This window comes from Magallana gigas, chromosome 5 (assembly GCF_963853765.1).
Source record: "Magallana gigas chromosome 5, xbMagGiga1.1, whole genome shotgun sequence".
In the NCBI taxonomy this organism is placed as follows: domain Eukaryota; kingdom Metazoa; phylum Mollusca; class Bivalvia; order Ostreida; family Ostreidae; genus Magallana; species Magallana gigas.
The window spans coordinates 25,594,340-25,619,279 of record NC_088857.1 but is presented as its reverse complement, the minus strand read 5'-3'; the positions used below and the strand labels follow the sequence as shown (position 1 = coordinate 25,619,279).

The window sequence follows — 24,940 nt, the reverse complement described above, 5'->3', positions numbered from 1 at the left end:
CTCAAATCACTCCTGAGTTAAGTGTGGAAAAGATGACCAAATATTTATGCAAGATGTGCTAACTCTTAGTGGGGACAATTTTTTACTATGAGCAAGATCAATTATGAGCTCAAGCAATTTTCAAACCACTGATGTTTTGTGTGGACATTTTTTGATTTGCGCATATGACTATATGTTGACCTTTGCAGTAAAACAGAATAGAGTGAATAACACATCTAAAAATTGAAGAAAAAAATAAGTGAAACAGATAAAATGTGTCTGTACTATTTAATATACATGATATAAACAAGTACAGTATGCAAGTATTTGTTGCTATGAAAATTATATATATATATATATATATATATATATAAAAATAGCACATTATACTAGTAGTTAGTATTTACTGAAAAAAAAAACGCAACTTAGATTAAAGAAAGTTTAAAGAATAGATATTTTCTAGTATCTATATAAATAAAACAAATGAAAAAAAAAATCTTTGGAAGTGCGCTGGTTTTGGAATAAACAATCATGTCTGCCAAATTAGTCTACTACATGTAGCACAAGAAATAATTCAAAGCAAAATAGGAATACACTTAACAATGATTTTTAAAAGAGCGTTGTTTGACAGTTATCACACGTCACCTACACAATACAGGAGCACGCACATTACTTAATGTTTTGCAATTTGTTGTCTATGATATCGGCTTCAAAAGAAATTGGAAGAAGACTTGAAATTTGCTCCAAAAACTCATCACTGGATCCAAGGTTTACTTCCTGTTTTATGATTTCGGACAAAGTTGGTCTCCAGATTGTGATCTTCTGATTTGTTTTTTCAGAAGTGCTGTACAGTAGTTGAACTCTGCATGATTTTTTTTCCTGCTCCTCTTCTCTTCCACATGTTGGACACTTTTTGTTTACTAATTTCTTGTCATAGCATCCTAAAGTATAGAATAAATGAGGATATTAAGTATATACTAAATACATGCACCAGTTCTTTATTATCACATGAAAGGGTGCATGGGATTGTGGCCATTTTTAGAACATACCCATCTCCCAGAGATGAAGAGTTCCATATAAAGATATGGGATTAGGATAAAATTTTAATAATAATAGTTTAGAAATTATATTTAAAAAATGAAGTTGAATCTGATGGCCAATTTATAGACAAAGTTTGTTATACAATTTTAGCCAATTCATGATAAAGAGGTTATAAAATACTCAGCCTAGAGTACCGCATTTTAAACTCTCATAATTCATAAAATCAATATTACAATCATTTACATGTGTAGAAAATATGTCAATATAACCTTTTCACTTCAATTTTTAAGAATATCTGTATAATATTTTGAATTTGAGTACTTTATATAAGCATCTTAAATTGCATTTGTCTTCAATAAAATTTGCAATGGCAAAATGTTCATTATATAAATGATAAAATATGTTAAAATTATGCCAGCATGGATCTTAAAATTACTTTATTATAACTGAAAATTTGTTATAGCAGTGTTCATTATATATGGCAATTTTCTTTAAGTATATATGAGGACTTTGCCAGGACAAAAATAAGAATGTTATAGCTGTAAATTCGCTATATCCGAGTTCATTATATTCAAGTTTTGCTGTATTTTAATTTATTTTCTAATGTGAGTAAATGTACCTCTCGATGGACAGCAATGGTAAACATCAAAATCCATTATGTCTGTTACTGTGATTTTAACAGTTCTTTTGCCATCTATGTCATCTGGAAGGAAGTCATCATCATCCATTAGGTCTGTTGAAGTAATGGAAATGCCTTCAACATCTTGGAACTATAAAAGAAATTATTTTGATGATGAAACAAGAAACTGTGAGCCAATCCTCACTAGTAAATAGTAATACCCCCCCCCCCTCCAGATGTGAATACTAAAAACAGTCATCACTTAACAGGAAGTTGACATCTGATTTCCACAAAAAAAGAATCCCATTATGTGTCATGCCTTAGCAATAAGCACTTGTTGAAAAAATTATGATTAAAATTTGCAGGGGTAAAAATCATCATTTAACAAGAATTTGATATCTGATTTGTACAAAAATGAATCTGAATAGCATGCCTGAAAAAAAGAGCGCAATTGAAAATTGCTTAGCATCTGCAACAACTAGTTACTATGAAAGCTGAGATGGAAATGTGTTATGGACTAATAAAACTGTAATTACTTTCATTGCGTTGGGGTATAAGAAAGTTCAGTGCGTCCAATTTTAAAGACGTTTTTACTAATTCCTGTCTCGTTATATGTAATTGATTTAGAAGTTTGTCGTTATAAGCAACTATTGCTGGGCAGTCAAAATACTGTTTCATACATGTTATTGTTGTCCATGTATTTTTGCATGTGGTGCAATTTATACCATTTACCATGTAATTTTTCTTTTTTTTATAAATCCTGTTTCAACTTTGGCTTGGTAGATTTCTAAATATTTCTTGTGCAGTGAATGATTGAATTTCTTTTTAACTTACCCTGCATGTTGTTACACGTGATGATGTAAGTTGCTGCTTTCCCATGTAAGTTTTCCGGTACAAGCCACTTATTTCAACACCATCATTCACTTCAAAGTTCATCTCAGCATTGTCCCCAAATAAGCATACTTTTGCTGTACCAGATGGGTCTTTAATGTTGAGTAATCTTACAGCTAAATGTTCCCGTCTATACTTTACTGGTGATGCCTTAAAAATATACCATGTTAAAGGTGGTCAGTAAGATTGGTACAATTGTGTAAATTCTGTAAAAGTCAATTCTAAGGCCAAAAAAAAATAATCATTAGTTTCTCGGGCCAAAATTTTGAAATTTTGACGAGGCAGGCAGGTTTTTTTTTTTTTTTTTTTTTTTTTTTTTTTTTTGGAGACAAAATTTATAATGACGGCAACCCATACTTTATGATTTATTTGTGTATTCATCAGCAGATATTCATCAAGCTCATACATTGGCAAAGTTTAAACATTTGTTTTAATCTGTTCTTTTTAGTTTAAACTGTTTCTGTTTCCTTTTCAAAGGTTGAGTTTTTGCAGATGAACAAAAATGACAAATGGTTTGTGCCCCTGCTTCATTTTGCCACCCATTTTTCCCCTTCACAGTAATAACAGAAGTCTAAACTGAAATAAGGGACTTCTTATGGCATTTTACAGTTGAATTTGCCATATAAAAATTTAAAATAAAGCATTCATTTGGGGGTGTTTTCTTATCAATCTTCAGTGCCTTGAGGACAGAAATCAAGGAAAATTAAATTAGTCATCATAAAATTTTCAAACAATACAATTGTCCTTTATTCCTGCTTCTATGCAGTATCACAGAGGCTTCAATTTCTGAAGATTGCAGAGAAATTTCAGTGGTTGTGTTAACAGGGACCAACCCAGAGCAAACTTAGTTTAGGGAGACTTCACTTCTGACATTTCTCAAAGAAAAATAGGGAGAAATTTGAGAAATCAGGTAGACTTCCATTCTTTGACAATGGCATAATGCTCACTGGCATCGGAAGCAAATTAAAAGTGGGGGGGGGGGGGGGCTAGACTAATCCTCAGAAATATTGAGAAAACAGTAATTCCCAAAATCATGGAAATCCTAATCCGGGGGGGGGGGGGGGGGGACAATACCTATGCTTCCAAAAAAAACCAAAAAAAAACAAACTTTCCCCCCCCCCCCCCCCCAAAATCATGAAATTCCTAAACCGGGGGGGGGGGGGGGGGGGGGGGGGGTAGTGTGTTTCTGAATCCAACTTCTCAATCTTTCAAGGTAAATTTAAGAACTTTGCAAAAAAAAGGGGGGGGGGGGAGAGGGGGGCTTAGATTTAACCTTAATTTGAATTTGATTAGAAGCAAGTCAATTAAAAATAAAACAACTCCTAAAAAATTTAAAATCTTATCTAATTTTTACAATTTAATTTATTATGTGTATTCATATATTTTGTAGCTTAAATGTTTCGTATTTGTGTTGGCTAAATGACAAATAAAATCAGTCTATGTGTTTAAGTGTATTTTGGAGGTATTAGTCCAACCCTTTGACCCAATTACTACCGTCATATACTAGTAGTCAGAATAGATAACTGTAGACAAACGGTTTTATGAATATTTTAGCACTAACTAGGCAGAGTTATTAATTAATTACAAGTTACCAACTAATTGTAATACCAACACCTAAAGTTATACACATCGGTTGTAATTTCCAGTGCACAGTATGTGGTTGCATCAACCGTGTTTATAACCTCTAAAGATAAGACAGTCGCTAGTTATTAATCACAACAGGGGTTAACTTAGGCTATGAAAATGTATTTTAAATTAGATTATTATCATTTTATTGCATTTGGGGTTAACTTTCACGATCGTGAACTCAGAATACAGTGCAACTTCAACCTCTCTTTCTGAGGAAATTCTGGCGAAGTTACCGACCACAAAGCGAGTAATTATATTTACATAAACTTGTATTTAGCCCAGGTACCCCCCTAGGTTGGTCACTGGGTAGATGTTTCAGATAAAATAACGTTTTTCACTGACAGAGACAAGCATTTGTTCTGAGTGTTTGTTTACATTGAATCCATAATAGAGAAAACCGACAATGATAAGATATGAAAAATCCGGAAAAATAACGATAAAAAAGTTTGATGCGGCGATGATTTTACTGATGCGGCGGTGCCTGAGAAACAAATCATTAATTTTTTTTGGCCTAACAAGGGGCTCAAGGCCACACCATTCACCTGAACAAAAATACCCATATTCATTGATCAAAACTGCTTTATGCTATCAAATACAACCTATGACTCAATTACAAGTTTAAACTTTTCTGCTTATTGGGGCGCCTAATTACGCCTGGCTCTACACTACATGAGGATTCTTGCACAAAGTTCCAGCTTATTTGGTAAAATGGTTTTAAGCAAGTTTATTTGAATACCAACAGTTTTTAATTAATCTAAATCATTTTCCCTTGTAGAGGGGTGTGATCCTCTATTTTAAATTTGAACCCGTTTACCCAAGGATGCGTTGTGCTAAGTTTGGTTAAATTTGGTCTACTGGTTTTTTCTGGAAGTTGATAATGCAAAAAGAGACACAGACAGACAGATGACACTGGACAAAAAGTGATTAGAAAAGCTCTCTTGAGCTTTCAGCTCATGTGAGCTAAAAACGAAAAAAAAAGATGACAACCGAAAAATTTAAAAGGCTCAGGGTAGAAAAGAAATTACTTTTTTCTAAATATTGAATTCATTACACTTATCAAATTTTCCAACCAATTAACATATTAACAATTAACCTTTCTTTTTTAAAAATCTTGATAATTATGACTAAAAAATTGAAACTTGTGGATACATTTTTATACCTGCACAACTTTGCCTGTTATTGTTGATCTTTCATCACATGCAGTTGCTTCATTTAGCTTTCTCTTTACCCCAGTTATTGGTGTTTCCTCTGGTAAGAGTGGAATATTTTTTAGCAGTTCTTCAGGGACATCAACTCGTGAAGTGAACGCTATCAGACTGCTTGCAACAACCCAATATCTGTTTTCACCTTTGTTGATAGTGTTTATGAACTTGTAGCACCTTCCTACAGAAATATTGTTGAACTTGTGTTTCTGGTAAACTCTTAAATTGTAAAACTTCGTTTTATCTGCACAGACTAAGTTAAAGAACATCATTTGGACGCCATTGTTTGTGTACTGTTGAAGTTCTTGTGACTTTTTGAGAACTTTGCACTGCAATGTTTCATTTTGCTCCTGTTAAATAAAAAGTTTAACGCTCAATGACAACAGATTTAAAATGACAACTTTCATTTCTAAATAGAGAAAATATATACAACGAGATTGTCAAATAGTATTAAAACTGATCTCTGAATAAATGATTTTGTGAAACATGTCCTATGAGTAAATGAAGATTTCTGTAAATACAAAAAACATATATTTGAGTCAAACACTTCAACAAGAAAATCTAAAATGCAACCAAGTCTTTTTTTTCCCCCTATACATTGCATTACGGTATCATTGATTTTCCAATTTTCAAGTTTTAAGATAAAATGGCCATTTGTATAATGTTACTGTTCACAAGATAAAGCATTTAATTTGTCGATTCCACAAAAAAACATTGAATACACTAAAAAGAGACACCAAGAGTCTACTGTTACACAATTGGAAATAAATTTATATATGCAAATAAGATTTTTATAAGATTAGATTTTACCAGTTTATAATGATTCAGAAATCATTTTAAGGGTAAGGATTTCAAGGATAACTGGAAAATCAATGAAATTCAATGCATTTTTTCACAATAAGAAAAGTACTGTACTGGTAGTTACTTTCTGTAACTGAATTTACGCAAACGATCATATTCTTCAAGAACTTTATCATAAGGCAAGACTACTTTAGGATCAAAAGAAATTATTCCAAGACCATCTAAACACTTCACTCTACTTAAAGCTACATACGCCATTCCTCGTTCAAAAACATCGGGTCCAATATCAACACAGATTTTGTCTAGTGACATTCCTTGAACCTTATGTATAGTGCATGCATAACACAAAATGAGTGGAAATTGCACTCTTACTATGTGTCGTCCATGGATAATAAATTGATGGTGTAATTGTTCAATTGGTATTGCATTGTTTCTTTGTGATAGTTCTTGAGTAGCATTTCTTCTATCGTTAATTTGATTATCAAAAAGCACATTTACAGATACAATTTTACCACTTAGAGATCTAGTGAAAGATTCTACATAACCCATTGCACCATTGACCAAACCGTTTTGTGTATTTAGATTTCTAATCAACATGACTCTTGATTTAATGGAAAGCTGAACACATGATGGTAAACCACCTGCCGCATTGTCATCTTGTGGTATGAATGAATTGGGAACATCATTTCCTGCATTCGGATCATTTGATGCCAAGTAGTGGGTTGCATGCAATGTTTCAAGATTATTACTCAACAGATTTTGCCTATATTCATTGTAGGAATTTACTTTTGCCCTAGTTGGAAAAACCCTCAAAGCAGTCTCATATCCACTAGCATTAGGATTAATCAATCTTTTTTTTAATATGGAGATGTCATTATTTGTCAACATACCAACTCTAGCTCTATTTAACAAAGAGGCATAAAGATTATCATCTCGTTGACGCATGTTCTCCTTCAGAAAAATTGGCTTAAATAATTCCCACAAGATAGTGTTTTCAAATACAAATGATGCTTTAACAGGTCGAAGTTGAAAAAAATCACCAATAGCTATTACATTTAATCCTCCAAAGGGTAATTCACATTGCTTAATATCACTTAATCTTCTACTGATATAAGTGAGCATACTGCTACTGACCATACTGATTTCGTCTATAATTAGTGTATGAATAGTTACATACATATTTCTCAGCTTTGACAAACAAAATGGTGATAATGGTTGATATTCTCCATAATTAGACACAGGAATCATAAATGCAGAATGTATTGTTTGACCAGCAATGACATTAGCAGCAGTACCAGTGGGTGCACAGACCAAAACAGGTTTAGCCCCAGAAATGCGAGACGTGTAAAGTTCTAAATATGCAATTATTACTTTTGATAAAAAAGATTTACCAGTGCCTGCACCACCAGTTATGAATAAATGAAATGAATTTTTCTGGTTTGTTTGAAAATGATTTTTAATTATACCAAGAGAAAATAACTGAGTCTCCGACAACTTACTGACACATGCTTCATATTCCACAAACGACATTGAGCACTGTAAAGAATGCATATGCAGTTGTTCTTGTGAAGTAAATGGTAAATATGATATAGCTGAGCTATCAGTTTGTGTCACATGCGACACTTCACTTATTTCATTTGAGTACAAATTTTCAAAAGACTGCACTCTATCATTAGTTTCTTGGAAGTGTAAATCAAACTGGCTGTTTTCTAGTTCCTGTTCACACATCTGAATACGACGCATAATAGTTTCTATTTTTTCAACAAATGAAAATTTTTCATATGGAACTGACACATTTAAAAGATGGCGTTTGGCAACAAATGCTTCTTTTGCACATGGGAAATTACAAGTCAATTCCTTTTCATCTCGATGAGGAAGTAACATCAGTAGTAGACTGTAAAAGTAATCATCACTGTGTATTGGCAAATTAGTAAATCTAACTATGTTTGGAATCTTTTTAGGTCTCATATATAAATCATACTTTTGAATGTAAATTCTTTCACTTGCATTGCAGCGTGAATGCTCTTTTAAGGGTTGAGCTTTGACATATAATGATGCAAATTTAAAATAGGACATTGCTTCAATACTCAAAGGCCTATTTTGATAATAATCTAACATATTGGAATGAAATATATCTGTGCTATTATTTTCTAGTGATGCTATTTCTTGAGCTCCTTTTAGAAGTCGAAACCTTTTTTCTGGTAATCTTGTATTCAAATTTACAAAGGAGCGGCTAGTGTGAAGCAAGTTTAAATCCCCTAGACGATATGCTGCCTCTTGGGAGCTAAGACGACGGTGTTTGAGAACACATAATCCAATTTGTAATAATTTTTTGTGCTTTTCTAAGTCTGGATTTTGTTTAAATACATTTAAAATCAGGTTGCCTAATGCAGACCTTAAATCTTCTGGCTCAGATTTGCATAGATAACTGCAAACATAGTATGCAACTCCCTCTGCATTACAAACAAGTTGGACATCTATATTAGCACGCCAATGTCGTAATACAGTGTTTTCCCCAGAAAATTTTTGATGCATGGGGGGAAGTTGGGCAGCGTTGGTGCGCGGTGCAACGGAACAGCGCCCCAGCCAGCGCGAAATCACTGCGCGTAATAGTACATGTACTACAAGTTGCGTACTACAATTGATGCATTCTCATGAAATCTACATCAACAAGTATTATTTCATTTTATTTGTAATTCATATATTTATCCTTAATTTTTCTGGTTTTTTCTAGCAAAACTATTGAATAGCATTTTTTTAAAAATAAATTTTTTCAAGAGGCTTTTACAAGAAATATAGATTCAAAAAGCAGTTCTAACACCTTCTGTTTTATTCATTTTCCTTTTATATATAGAGGAGTTTACTTTGTGTGTGTGGGGGGGGGGGTTACAAGAAACAGGCAGAACCATGAAATTACAGCAATCTTGTTTAAACTTATTCTGGACAGTCGACATTTTTTGTTTAACTTTGGGGTTTATATGAAAGTTTCTGTGATAATTTGATAATTTAAATTAAATTAAATTTAGTTACTGTACTATAACTTGGCAGTCAGTCCCTATACATGTGATTCCACACAATCATTTTCAGAGGCATACTTTACTGTACTATACGATGTCTCGAGTCATGTGATATCGCTTCCATGTATTACTCGCAGTTAACTGTATTTTTTTTCTTTATTGGGTACATTAGCTCAAGTTTCCAATATTTTTACGGCAAATAAACAGTTCAAGCATGTCGCAACCAAGCTAACACCATCGAGTGAACATTGTGCTATTTTTAGATCTTGGAAAATCCACAACATTCGATAATGGCGGACGTGTCAAAGAAGGCACATTTCAGTAAACCTAGAAGTAATCACATCTCTAATTATGCATTCATTACCGATTAATAAACTCACTTTCAATATATCTCAATCATAAGCCAAGTCTTTTAACCGTTAACCACGTGTGCCCCCTTGCCGAGATCGATGTCGAAGTAAGCGACGCTCTCTGCGGGTGCAAGCGTTTTTATAAAGATTGAACGGAATAACGACAATTTTACATCTACTTATCACTGTTAAGATGTGAAATAATTAGAAAAAGATATTTTGCTTTATAATAAGTATGCATAGCGGGAAGCATGGCGGCACTGTGTGATGCATGGCGGGGGATCTTCAATGCATGGCGGTACCGCCATGCAAAAACGGCCTGGGGAAAACACTGTAATATAACAGGATTGTATGGATTAATCATGGTTGACTGTTTATTCCTTTTAAGAACATAAAATTTTCCTTTGTTTGATTTAGACATGTCTATATTTTGTACAATTTTTGTGTCAGGTGATACTGGATGTGGAAAGTGAAATCTACATCTTGTTTGTCGATTCTGGCAATAAGTAGTATGAGAGTGTGTTTGAAACTTAGTCACATACTTACACAATTCAGAATCATTTATTGGAATATTTGCATGTATTGTTTTATCAATATATCTAACAAAAAATTGTTTATTATTTTCTGTAACTTCTGTTGGAAAATCTTTCACCCATAAAAACATATGCATATGAGGACTTCCTCTATTCTGGAATTCTATTCTTCCAAAATAATCTTGAATCTGTCCAAACGGCTGGTCTTTGCCTAATATCACATCATTCAACAAATATTTAAAACGACGATTAAAACACAAAGCTGTCATCAAAGGATCATCCTTCATAAAAGATGAGAAACTTTCACGTCTGAATGCTTCCTCATAGGTCAAGTTTTTAAGGCACATTCCAAGTTCGGTCCAATGATTGTCATCAGCAGACAAGGTCAAAAAGATTGTAGGGGGTCCAAGACATCGAACCATTGACAGTAAATTATAAAGTGCATTTTTGAAGTAAGCAATAGTCCCTTTTATGTTCTTCATGAACATGTATGAATTTTCCAACACATCAGAGGCCTGGCTACTATGTCTTATGTCAGCAGCTGTAAATCTGTCATCTCTACTTTTACACATACGCATATGAACCCCTATTTCACTTTTAAGCAATGAGACATTGTAAGAAACACATGAGTGTAACAAATATGTTAAGTTATACCTAAACTCTGCATGTCTATTATATAACCTATATTTGAAATACATGGAAGGATTAACATGGATATCTCTGTTATGTCTTAAACCATTAACTCCAAATGGAAAGAGCCAGGGAAATGCCATTTCTTCTCCTGATGTTAGATCAAAAATGTTAACAGGTTGATGAGTAGAGCTTGAAACCTTAATTACCCCCTCTCTTAAAAAGGATGAAGCATTGAGTATAGGTGTATTTACATCTAAAGGTGTCAAAGAGGAATAGTTAAAATTGCTATCTAAATGAGATGATGATTCATACCCATTTAACAATTCATTATTTAGATCAGAAAGTATGTCAATACTTTGTTCAAGTTTGATTTCCTTATACAGTGGGTTGTTTTCTATAAGCCACGTAAGAGCATCTTTCAAATTTTTGCAACTGATAAAGTGTTTATTAGTGACGGCTGGTTCACTATGTAAAAAATGCACAGATAAAGTTGCATTTTCTTCAAAATTTCTGGGCAACTGATTAGCTATTTCCTGTACATTCATTGGCAAGTTTAGCACCAATCCCTTCTCAGCATACTGGCCACCGGGTAAAATATGAATTGACAAAAAAACTTGAATTAAGGAAATCATGCGTTTCTCTAGTAATGATAGTTTTCTCAGTTCTGTTGGTACACGACCATTATCAAGGTTGTTAAGCTTAGTACTCAACGGACACATTTTATTTTGTTTTATTCTACCATGACAATAACGACAGAGAACATCATCATATGACAAGTTTAACATTTCTGCAGTAGCTGTAATTTGTTTCAGGTTAACTATCTGATCAGGAAATAAAATTCTATCACAACACCTGCAATAACTTGATGGCTTCTGTCGAATATGAAGTTCATATTCTGAATTGTGAAAATCACAATTTAAGAATTCCACTGATGGTTCTAATGTTTCTACTGTACAAGTGTAACCTACATTAGTCATATTAAAGCCATTAATTGTGTTGTTTTCATTTGCAACATCGGCATGATCAGAAATAATTGGAAATGTTTCTGCACATGTACTTACAAACATTTCATCTTGAGATGTGCGTTTTCTTTTACGAATGGTGCTTTTTTTCAACTGAAAACTTTTTTCAGTCTGTTTTGCATATGAATGGAAAAAGTGAGGCTCAGGTTGCTGATGTACTTCATAATTAAAAATAACTGGGCTTAATTCATATGAAAATCCACCATAATCACGGTTTAAAAAATCAAGTATGCTGTGAATACTGTCAAAGTAAAGCAAAATTGCATTTCCAGATTCATCCAACAAACCATCTTCATTTCTTTGATGTGAATCAAAAATAGCATACCTGTCATTTTCAAGATCACATATGACTGAAATTGTCAATCCCCTAGCTGTAAACATTAAGTAAGGACTTATGATTGACGCCTGATACATGGAATTTTCAAGAGTATTTTGTCCGAATTCAAATTCATTATTGCCACCTACCCTACCGAAGAAAATATCGGTTTGAATTTCATAATCAGGAGAGTGCATGCTATGCGGCATCCAATCTCGTAGAGACCTTGGTAAATCATTGTGTGTAAGATATCCCGAAACACCCCGTACTCTGGCAATATATGCGTACAACGATGTACCTTCGTTTACTAGATTATCTATATCACTAGCACAGGGGCTCGTCACGAAGTTTTTTCAATCTTTTATATATACCACCTCTATACTATAAAATACACAAGGGAGGAATCAAAACTCGAAAAAATCGCTACCTCCCGATTTCGGTCGCCTCGTATTAATTCTTCTCGGACGTTAAACCCTGCCCTCTAGGTATCATTAGATCGGGAAAGGACCATAGTTTTTAGGAATACCTGCAAAATTTAAACATCGGCAACAATTTTAGAAGTTTTCACGCATTTTCTTCCAGTTTACTCTCCGGTGACACTTTCTTCGATCAGATGTCGCGCTCTCATTGGTCAATTCAATGTTGCTCAAGATAACTCGTACGCGGACTTGTATTTTAGAAGGATTTTCAAACGATATTCAAACTTGCTTTGATGCTAGAAATACATAGTCACGTCCTACCGAATGTCCGAAGTATGGTTAAAATATTTCTACATAAATATGAAAATTAATACATATACTCACCACGTAATAAGAACTTCTTCACTCATCATTTGAATATCCCTCTAAAATACGAGTCAACGTACGATTTATCTTGATCAACAAAATTAACCAATGAGAGCGCATGAATAAATTTGGTGCGCGACATCTGATCGAAGAAAGTGTCACCGGAGAGTAAACTGGAAGAAAATGCGTGAAAACTTCTAAAATTGTTGCCGATGTTTAAATTTTGCAGGTATTCCTAAAAACTATGGTCCTTTCCCGATCTAATGATACCTAGAGGGCAGGGTTTAACGTCCGAGAAGAATTAATACGAGGCGACCGAAATCGGGAGGTAGCGATTTTTTCGAGTTTTGATTCCTCCCTTGTGTATTTTATAGTATAGAGGTGGTATATATAAAAGATTGAAAAAACTTCGTGACGAGCCCCTGTGATCACTAGAGGTAACATCGTTTACCCATGTTTGTGGGCGATCCCTCGACATGCCACTTAAGACTACAAGAGCTAAAAATGCAATAGCTGGGGACTGTATAATGACCTGATATGTATAATGTCCTGATGACCTGATGGCGTGTATTTTGTAAAATACTGATTTGTGCAATGATATAAGAACAATATTTTTACATATTTATACAGATAATACTATTTTCTCTCAGAAAAACACAAGAAATAATTTATAACTTCTTTCAAATAAATTTTTCAGATCATATAATTTTTTCAGTGGTATAATGTCCTGATTTTTTGTATAATGACCTGATGACCTGATGGCATCTATTTTGTAAAATACTGATTTGTACAATGAAATAAGAACAACATTTTTATTTCGTTGTATAGATCATACTGTTTCCTACAAAAAAAACACAAAAGATATTTTGAAAATTCCTTTAAATTATTTTTTATTGAGCAGTTAAAAAAAACAAAGGTTATAATGACCTGATTTTTAATTGGTAATGACCTGGTGACCTGATAAATTTCAACAGTTTACCAAACACCATTTTTCAGCTTTATATCTGAAAAATTGTGTAAAAGATGGATCTTTATAAACTTTTGAATAATAATTTTGTAGGATAAACTCTTTATTAATCAAGATCTGTTCATGTTTCTTTGATCATATAAATGAAATTAGGGACAATATTAAAGTTATTCGGGATAAAACCACATATTGCTATCTAAAATATATTTCTTTAGGTTCTTTATTTTGTTATGATATTTTTTTTTAATATATATAAATGTTTCAATATATTATTTGTTCTGGTATTATATGTGTCAGATTATATATGATGCGTATAGTGTTTGACAGATTGTACCCCTCTGTATATATTCAGTAGGCTCTATAAATGTTTGGTTTACTGGGGTGTTATTCACACCTTTTTGCCACAAGAACCATAATTGGGTTCCTTTGTTTTGATAGCAATTAACAGTTTACACTGCATGTACACTGTTTAAAACTTAAGTGGTCCTCTCCTTGTTACATACCTTATTTTTTATGTTTACATTGCCATACAGTGTATAATAAACATTATAACAATTGTGTTACAAAAACAGAAATTATTGTGTATTAAAGTAGAAGCTGAATAAGAATTAAAATAATGCAAAATTAATACGATTACATATAATTCATCTAGTACTGGTAAATCAGTTTCCACACTTTAGGATGAGGAATGTATGAATTCCTCAGAATATTTTTACAAACTAAGATTTATCATCTCAAAGTATTACATGTGAGTGTATATGAATTATATTTTTTTAAATCAACAATAAAAGATTGATTCTCTCCATTAAAGATCAAGGTATTTACCGATATTTCTTATTGTGTGTATTTTTCAGTTTTACATATAAATTTTTCTAAGTTTAGTAACTTACAGAGAAAACATATACAATGTATTTAGGCTTACATTTCAATCTAAAATCAAAAAGATATACTATGCTGACTTTAATTTTGAATATATATAGCCTATAATACCTACGTTCAACTTACCCCCCCCCCCCAAAAAAAAAAAAAAGGAAAATGAGAAGTAGACAAATCACATTTCATATAATCTTCACACTCATTTAATTCTATATTAAGAAAATGTGGTATTTAAGTATTTTCAAAAATGTATAAACACTGAAACCCAAACAAAATTCAGCTGTTTCAGAGAGAGAGAGAGAGAGAGAGAGAGAGAGAGAGAGAGAGAGAGAGAGAGAGAGAGAGAGAGAACAGTCTTAATAACCAAGAATTTAAAAAAAATCTTAATAAGATTATTTGTATGTATCATTGAAATGTTTTCTTCGTTCTTAAATTGTCAGAATTATAGGATCCGGTTCATTATCTACTTGATCAGGTCAATCAGGCCATTCTGAAATCAGGACATTATACCCCGTGTTTTAGATCAAAGTGATTTTTGGAAAAAGTATCCATTTATATTTGTTCAAACTTCAGAATTTTCATTTAGATGATCATATCAAACGATGTCAATATAAATAATGAGGCCTAAAGCTTAAAATTTATAGCTATGGCCTTTTAAAAATCATCAGGTCATCAGGTCATTATCCAAAAAAATCAGGACATTATACCCCTAAAAAAAATTATTTGCTCTGTAAAAATAATTTGAAAGAAGTTATAATTTATTTTTTGTGTTTTTCTGAGAGAAAATAGTATGATCTATACAATTAGGTAAAAAATATTGTTATTATTTCACTGTTCAAATCAATATTTTACAAAGTACACGCCATCAGGTCATCAGGACATTATACATATCAGGTCATTATACAGTTCCCAATAGCTGTACATTGAAGTCCATTGAAAGGACAAAACTTTTCAATTCCTTGATGAATTCTACCCATTACGTGTCTTACCATTTTCTCTGCGCCGATCTGACAGTTCCCACCAACTCGATTTGCCGCCAAATTCTTCCGAAAACAATGGAAAGTAGTCTTGGTCATTAAACAGCTTCGATTTGGTGTGTTAAGTCATGCATCTGAATGATCGAGACTAGTCGAGAAGATTTACGGAATACTTCTATTCGGATGGAAATCGAACAAAAACGATAACGTTTTATACTTTATTGATTCCTCAAGTAACTGTTTACTGCATAAAATAAGTTTAAAATCAGATATGTGTATCATCTATAATCAAAAATATATTTGACATCATGTATATAAAACACAAAAATATGTGTATCGTACGTTTTTATGCGATTACTAAAATTTAGTTTTCTAAAAATAGGGACCTGTCGTTTTGTCCCTAGTAAATAATAAGCAATTTTATATATTCCATATAAAAAGGTTTATATTTTAAATGATGCACTTTATGGAAGTAAAAATAGATCTTATCTTGTATTTTTTTAAGAGAAAGAACCTTCTAATGTACAATCTATTTAATGTATAGTTAACTTTTAATTCTGAATAACTTCTCCCTCCTCAATCCCATACACCAAAACTTAAACTTATATGTATAGAGCAGCCCGGTCCTCCGGGCTGCAATAAACAACTCAAACATCTCCAGGCAAATTCCTTAACAAACAAGGTTCTGAGTAAGTTAATATGTAGTTTTCAGTATTAGACAACAATTAAGTCTTCCAAACGAAGTTTGGAGACTTATTGATTTAGAACGGTTCTTTTTCTTGATATTATTTAGACCCTCCGTTTCCAACAGAAGACCTTACTGTTATTGCTTTGTTTCTTTGTTTCTATCATTTAGGTCTTCCGTTTTCAACCGAAGACCTTATTTTTAATGCTTTGTTTCTTTTTCACTTTTATTATTATTTTTTTTCTTTAACGTTTTCTCAAAAACTCTACAGCTGATTTTTATGAAACGTTCAGACCTTATGCAGCACAAAATTTGTAAGAAATTCATCGATCAATTTTTTGGTCGTTACTATTATAATTATTGGGGTTTTTTTTCGATCACGTTTTCCAAAAACAGCTTCAGTCGATTTTAATGAAACTTTCAAATCTTTATCATGAAAGAAAGAATTTTTTTTGGTCGTCAGTTAGTCCGAAATATTTAAAATTTCATCTTGCTTGTTTTTGTTTTTTCTTCAAAAGTATTTAAGATAAAACTTTCAAATTTTCCGGGATGATAGAGCGTTATCAGCTGCAGCGCCCTTTTCAGATCCGATCGTCCTCTGTCACTTTTAATTTTTTTTAACGTGAAATTGTTATGTTTTTATACGATAGAGACTTTTTAACACTTCAGAATATATTTAATTTGTTTTAAAATCAATCCATACATTCTCGAGATTTTTAGATCCAAAGTTCTCTGAAGCGAGAATTCATGAGCTTAGTAGTTAGAGTGGTTGACTTGTGCCCAGGCGACTCGGGTTTAGTCCCCGAGTGCCGAATATTTTTCCTTCCTAAACTATGTTAAGATTAATGAATTTTTTTAAAATGATAGATTTTACGTATTTTTAATTTCATTTTATCAAAAATTACAATGCTAGCGATTTTATATGTATAATTCAATTATAATTATATGTCTATTGAAATTCTTGTAGAGGGTTTAATGAAATATGATGAAGTGTAAAGAAATGATAGAAAAAATCAACTATCCCTATAGTTTACTTAATGCTGCACTCAAATGGAAGACCTCTTGTTGCTCGCAACGAGCGTCTAGTTAATGTCTTCCGTTTCCTACGGAAGACCTTATTGTTTTTGCTTTGTTTCTTTTCCCCTATTATTATTTTTTCTGTAACGTTTTCTCAAAAACTCTACAGAGATTTTCATGAAACGTTCAGATCTTATCAAGGTCTTCCGTTTCCAACGGAAGACCTTATAGTTTTCGTACTGTTTCTTATTAAGGTCTTCCGTTTCCAACGGAAGACCTTATAGGTTTCGTACTGTTTCTTCTTATTTTTTTCCACAAATTTTGTGCACGCGATATCTCAAAAACTATTCGGCCGATTTCGACCATTTTTTCACAGATGTTTGCCAGTGGTCATAATTCTAGAAGTTTTTTGAAATTTTGAAATCGTCACCTCCGGTTCCGATTTACGGCCGATTTTGTAAATTTTTACGACCAATTTTGTGCAGACATAAACTCAGAGACTATCAGAGATGTGAATATAAAATGTTCAGGATAGGTAGACCATAGTTTTAAGTTGTGCACAATGCAGTTTTTTTACGCCAGTGGCGCAAAGTTTAGAAGCTCGCCTGGGCTCGAAAATTGGATACAAATTTTGAATCAAAATTTTCATACGTTTTTATGAGTTGATATTTTCTTAAGACATATATAATAAAAGTGATAGAGAATTAAAAATTCTTTCCAACAAAACCAAGAAATAGGGGCTGGCCCCTTAAATTAGGGGCCAAGACACGTAAACTCTATTACAAATAACTTAAATACGATAAAGATTTTGTAATGCATTATAGAAAGCAAAGTTGTTGATCGTAACAACATCTATCAGGATAAATCATTGCCACGCCCATTTATTACGTAATTAGGGATTTTGAGGGGCCAAAGTACTTAAACTTTGACGCAATATATCTAGAAAAGGAGACATATTTTGTTAAGCATTGTAGAAGAGAAAATATCTGTATTGGCGATTTTAATCGATTCCATTAATCAAAACACCAATGTTTGTTCCCATTAAGGATCTAGAGGGCTGGCCCCTAAAATATTTAATCATTTGTATCTAAAAGTAAACAACAATTCTAGATAATTGTAAGAACAAAAAATGTTATTATTCGAAATACCTTTCGAATGAACTCAAGAAAAAGGGGCTGGCCCCTTTATTTAGGGGCCAAGACTCTCGTAAACTCTATTACAAATAACTTAAATACGATAAAGATTTTGTAATGCATTATTGAAGCAAAGTTGTTGATCGTTACAACATCTATCAGAAAAAAATCATTGTCACGCCCATTTATTACGTAATTAGGGATTTTGTTAAGCATTGTGGAAGAGAAAATATCTGTATTGATGATTCTAATCGATTCCATTAATCAAAACACCAATGTTTGTCCCCATTAAGGATCTAGAGGGCTGGCGCTTAAAATATTCAATCATTTGTATCTAAAAATGCACAACAATTGTCGATAAGTGTAAGAACAAAAAATGTTATTATTAGTGAGACCTTTCGAATGAATTCAAGAAAAAGGGGCTGGCCCCTTTATTTAGGGGCCAAGACTCTCGTAAACTCTATTACAGATAACTTAAAAACGATACAGATTTTGTAATGCATTGAAGAAACAAAGTTATTGATCGTAACAATATCAGTTTGTAAAACTCATTTCCAAACCCATTGATAAAGTAATTAGGAATTTAGTGAACTAAAATCTTACATCTTTAATGTGCTGTATGAGAAAAAGCAAAACTCTTTGTTAAGCATTTTAAAGGATAATGACAATCGTCTACATTTTGTGAAAGGGAGTGGTTGAGGGAATTCTGAAATTTCATTGATATTTTAATCGTATCGATTAAAAATGGAACGGAAGACCTACTCGTTACTCGTAACGAGATTGTATCTAGTTAGTATTATTTTTTTCCACGAATTTTGTGCACGCGATTTCTCGAAAACTATTCAGCCGATTTCGACCATTTTTTCACAGATGTTTGCCAGTGGTCATAATTCTAACAGTTTTTTGAAATTTTGAAATCGTCACTGCCGGTTCCGATTTACGGCCGATTTTGTAAGTTTTTACGACCAATTTTGTGCAGACATAAACTCAGAGACTATTAGAGATATAATTATGAAATTTTTAGGATAGGTAGACGATAGATTGTAGTTGTGCACAAAGTTGTTTTTGGCGCCAGTGGCGCCATTCCTTTGAGCTCACCTAGGCTCGAAAATTAAGTACAAATTTTGCATCAAATTTTTCATACATTTTGATCTGTATATTTTTATCAGTTAATATTTGGATAAGACATATATAACAAAAGTAGTAGATAATCAAAATTTCTTTCCAACAAATTCCAGAAAAAGGGGCTGGCCCCTTAAATTAGGGGCCAAGACACTCCAAATCTCTATTTCAGATAACTTAAAAATGATTAAGATTTTGTAATGCATTATAGAAGCAAAGTTGTTGATCGTAACAATATCTATCAGGAAAAATCATTGCCACGCCCATTTATTACGTAATTAGGAATTTTTAGGAGGCAAAAGTACTTAAACTTTGACGCAAAATATCTAGAGAAGGAGATTTATTTTATTAAGCATAGAAGAGGAGAAAATGCTTGCATTGATGATTCTCATCGATTCCATCAATCAATGTCTGTCCCCATTAAGGATCTAGAGGACTGGCCCCTAAAAATATTCAATCATCTGTATCCAAAAAAATGAACAACAATTTTAGAGACTTGTAAGAACAATTTTTTTTTAGTATTTGTGAGACCTTTTGAATGAACTCAAGAAAAAGGGGCTGTCCCCTTACATTAGGGGCTAAGCCACTCGTAAAGTCTTTTTCACATACCTTAAAAACAATCAAGACTTTGTAATGCATTACAGAAATAAAGTTGTTGATCATAACATATCAGTTTGTAAAACTCATTGCCACACCCATTGATGACGTAATTATTGAGTTTAGGGGACTAAACTCTTTAATCTTTAATATGCAAAATGTGAAAAAGCAAAATTCTTTGTTACGCATTTTAAAGGATATTGACAATCGTATACATTATCTCAAAGGGAATGTTTGAGGTCGAATTCTGAAATTTCATTGATATTTTAATCGTATCGTTTAAAAATTGAACGGAAGACCTACTCGTTACTTGAACGGGATCGTATCTAGTTTAGAACAACATTTGTAAAAAAAATCATCGATCATTTATTTGGTGGTCACTTCCGGTCTTCAAATATTAAAGATTTCATGTCTTTGTTTGTTCAAGATTTTTCTCCAAAAGTATTAAATATAGAATTTTCAAATTTTCAGGGATGGTAGAGAGTACTTAACCACAGTGTCTCTCGCATATTCGACCGTCCGCCGTCACTTCACGTCGTCACCGGATGGAAAAAAACATGAATTTGTTTTTGTTATTATCCGATAGAGACGCTTCCTAACTTCTGAATATGAAAGGACTATGTGCGATATGGTCTAATATCTGCCCCCAATTTTAACCAATTTTTAAATAGTGTCGTACAAAAATAAAATCTTCATAAATCATTCTACAGTGGACGCCTATCACTTTAATCTTGATTTTAACCACCATTGCTCATTGGCTAGTTATCTATGACGTCAACTTTATGACCTTATTCCCGCAAATTTGCAAACGGATGAAAATATTCTCATTTTTTCTTTAAATTTTGCATTTGGTAGTATAGAGTGCAGGTCTGCTCAAGTAAGATTTTAACATATGTTTTTCTTCAGATAATTATACACATTATACTAAAAAGTGGTACTTGAGCAGGCCTGCACTCAATGTTTCCCAGTCGAAAAACCATCGGAAAACACCCATATTTTGCTTCAAAACATCAATTTATCAAAATTAGGCAATATTCATGACGTCATTTCTACATTATGATGTCACTGTGGTGATAACCTTTTGCATCCTTATTTTTAATATGATTCTAACTATCTTCACACTTATTTTTAAAGCGCTTTATAAAACTTTAATTTGGGGGGGGGGGCAAAAAATGCATAAAACCGCACATAGTCCTTTGTTTTAAAGTCAATCCATGTACATTCTCGAGGTTTTTTAGCTCCAAAGTTCTCTGAAGTGGGAATCCGCGCAGCTCAGTCATTAGAGTAGTGGACTTGTGTGCAGGCGACCCGGGTTCAGTCCCTAATAGTATAACCATATGATGAAATGTACTGCATGTTATGCATTCTACATTAACAAGTATTATTTCATTTTATTTGTAATTCATACATTTTTCCTACTTAATTGTGTTTTGTTTAACGATTTAATCTTTACAAGAATGGATTTTAAATTTTTTTGATTTTAACTTTTTCATAAATCAAAATGATAGCGTTCGTTTTGTACAAATATGGGGCTCGTTTAAAAGTACCGCAAGTTTCTTGCTTTGTGGCAGTCTTGATTCTGTCAGCAGCTAGTTAGTTTCATACACTCATAGCATCACTGGCATCAAAGTCATGCAGCTGGAATCACTCCTGCAATTCGATCGCATTAGAGCTTGCCGGATATCTTTGCCGGCATCAAAGAAATGCTGCCATCTCAATAACTGTATGCACACAACAACTAGCGACTGCGGGTAGATAATAATCGTTCTCCTAGCAAAAAGCCCATGTCTTAATTATTTTATAAGACTTTAAACGGAGCTCGTTTCAAAATACCGTTAATTTCCCGCTCTGTGGCAGTCTTAATGTTAACATTCAAGGTCTGGCTTTCCCCTATAAGAAACGGTCCTACCCAGAGTCACTTGTTAAAGTTTCCCTTAAAGTAATTATTGTTTTTGCTCGAGTACTTGTATTTTAAATATGTCTTTGTTTATATAATCCAGTCGGTCATTTGCGTATTACTTTGTGGAATATCAAATATTCATAGCGGATAAGATTTTGATAAATTGTTTAAGAATCTAAAAAAACAAAAGGAAAACCAGGAGTATTTTGACAATAATTTGTACACGCCATTTAGTCCCTTTGTTTTTAAATCTCTTCCGGTGTATATGTATTAGCAGAGGGTTTCACGACAGGTTATCACGGGTAAAAGAAGCCCTGCATATAACTGTATGCACAAAACATTCAGCAATGTGCCCACGTTTTAAGCATTTTACATGACTTAAAAACGAGGATTGTTTAATAGTATTTATTCACGTAGATATAGATACATGCATGCATGTACGCATGCGTTTATTGACATGTTGTATGTATGTTGATTTCCTGAACACTATAATTCTCTCTCTCTCTCTCTCTCTCTCTCTCTCTCTCTAACCCCCAATAATTTAGCCTGTTTCACAAATTCAATTTGCACACCACTTAAATTTATATTCAAATTTCTACATTTTTGCAACCTTTTGGATGTGCCAATAAGCATACACTGCTTCTTTTGAAGATTTATACTAAGTTGATTTTTAATCATCCATTCCGTACCTAACTCGAGGTCTTCTTGGAGTTTTTTAGCTCACCTGAGCTGAAAGCTCAAGTGAGCTATTCTGATCACATTTTGTCCGTCGTCCGTCTGTCCGTCCGTCTGTCCGTCTGTAAACTTTTTACATTTTGAACTTCTTCTCTAAAACCGCTTATTCAATTTCAACCAAATTTGGCACAAAGCATCATTATCGGTGGGCGAATATAAATTGCAGAAATAAAAGTCCGATCTGTATTCAAAGCGGAGAAAACCTTGAAACTGTAGAAAAAGGGGGGTGCATTTTTAAAAATCTTCTTCTCAAGAACTAATTAGTTCAATTCAACGTAGTTTAGCATAAATTATCCTTATGGGAAGAAAAATATAAATTGCAAAAATTAAGTGCTAATTTTGATTCAAATCTGAGTTATTACGAAAATAATAATAAAGGAAATGCGTGTTTTAATCAGTTTAATAGCTTCGGGCTCGGCATACGGTAAGAATTACCTACGGTAAAATGGGTAGGCAAGACTTGGTCTGAGCAAAACAAAAGATTGGCAGGTATTAATCTGCCAATCTCATTAAAATTTCAGGATATTTGATGGACCAGTATATTTGTATTCGCTGTAAATATTGCTGCAAAATAATGCGTATTTGGAATTGACGATTGCCGATCTGCCCCGGCTTTTATTTTGCCACGGCCCGGGTTTGCATACCCATTTTACGAAGACTCGTATTCCATACTTCTAAAACGAGGTTCTTTGTTTAAAGCAGCCATAACATTATACGAAAAAGGGTCGATCTGACTATGATGAATTTACTTGCTATGCAACCGTTCGCGTATGAAGGGAAATTTTTGAAACATGCAAAATATATTGGTGCCGATTTTGTGAAGTAAATTAAGGCTAAATATTTCAATGCGTTGACAGTTTTCACACATGACGTTGGTGTTAGCTTGTTCTGATTTTCGTTTCGTTTTCATTATTTATGCTTTGTAACCTGGGAACTATCGTCTGTATTTCGTGATTTTTACGTATCAAATAAAACAGAGACTACGGTAAATCAAACAGTTAACAGTTTACCTGCGCAAATTAAGCAAAATCTGATGTAGGGGTACTGAAGTACAATTAATTCTATCGGTAATTCGGCATTATCTTTTGCGTAATGGTAGATTAATGCAATAGGTTTTGTTGAGATGCTCGGCATTTTCTCGAGTTTATTCAGTTTAAATAGAGTTTGATATCGCTGACGAAAATATGTAGGTATATACATGTATATATATGATTCATTTCGAAAAAATAAATTGTGTTCTTTATTTGTTATACATGTAGTGCATGTTTCTTGTATAATTGTTACCCTACAATTCCTACTTACTAAACATATTTGAGTGTTAAGCTTCGAATTATAAGCAAGATACAGAGATTTGCTCACAATGTTTGTACACAGATCTTAAAAGCTAAAGATTAAAAAAGTAAAAAAATTGTAAATATTTATTACGAAAATTGTCAAAGTCTGTTCTTCCAGAAACCAACTTATTGAATGGTAAACTGAACCTTTTTAGCTCACCTGAGGATGGGGCCACAATGGGGGGGGGGTCGAAGTTTAACAAATGAATATATAGAGTAAATCTTTAAAAATCTTCTTCTCAGAAACTAATCGGCCAGGAAAGCTGAAACTTGTGTGGAAGCATCCTCAGGTAGTGTAGATTCAAAGTTGTGAAAATCATGACCCCCGGGGGTAGGTTGGGGCCACAATTGGGGGTCGAAGTTTAACATATGAATATAAAAAGTAAATCTTTAAAAATCTTCTTCTCAGAAACTAATTGGCCAGGAAAGCTGAGACTTGTGTGGAAGCATCCTCAGGTAGTGTAGATTCAAAGTTGTGAAAATCATGACCCCTGGGGGTAGGGTGGGTCCACAATGGGGATCAAAGTTTTATATAGGAATATATAAAGTAAATCTTTAAAAATCTTCTTCTCAGAAACTAATCAGCCAGGAAAGGTGGCATTTGTGTGGATTCATCCTCAGGTAGTGTAGATTCAAAGTTGTGAAAATCATGACCCCTGAGGGTAGGGTGGGGCCACAATGTTGGATCGAAGTTTAACATAGGAATATATACAGTAAATCTTTAAAAATCTTCTTCTCAGAAACTAATCCGCCGGCAAAGCTGGAACTTGTGTGGAAGC

The 24,940-nt window shown here is 33.2% G+C and overlaps 2 protein-coding genes across 5 annotated transcripts in view; one reads left to right on the top strand and one right to left on the bottom strand.

Moving 5' to 3' along the window:
- Window positions 1–24,940, top strand: part of LOC105337450 (golgin subfamily A member 5) — a 74,781-nt gene that overhangs the window by 11,173 nt on the left and 38,668 nt on the right. For all 4 annotated transcript variants that reach the window (XM_066083812.1, XM_066083813.1, XM_066083815.1 and 1 more), the window contains exon 5: window positions 16,278–16,327. In XM_066083812.1, coding sequence (XP_065939884.1) covers window positions 16,278–16,327 — 50 coding nt within the window. The remainder of the gene's footprint in view (window positions 1–16,277; window positions 16,328–24,940) is intronic.
- On the bottom strand, window positions 276–16,205 carry LOC109619864 (uncharacterized). Its single transcript, XM_066083811.1, has 5 exons — window positions 15,651–16,205; window positions 5,319–5,711; window positions 2,474–2,680; window positions 1,640–1,790; window positions 276–920 (listed from the first exon to the last, which is right to left on the bottom strand). The coding sequence occupies exons 1-5, from the start codon at window positions 15,735–15,737 to the stop codon at window positions 649–651; spliced, it is 1,110 nt and encodes a 369-aa protein (XP_065939883.1). The 5' UTR covers window positions 15,738–16,205; the 3' UTR covers window positions 276–648.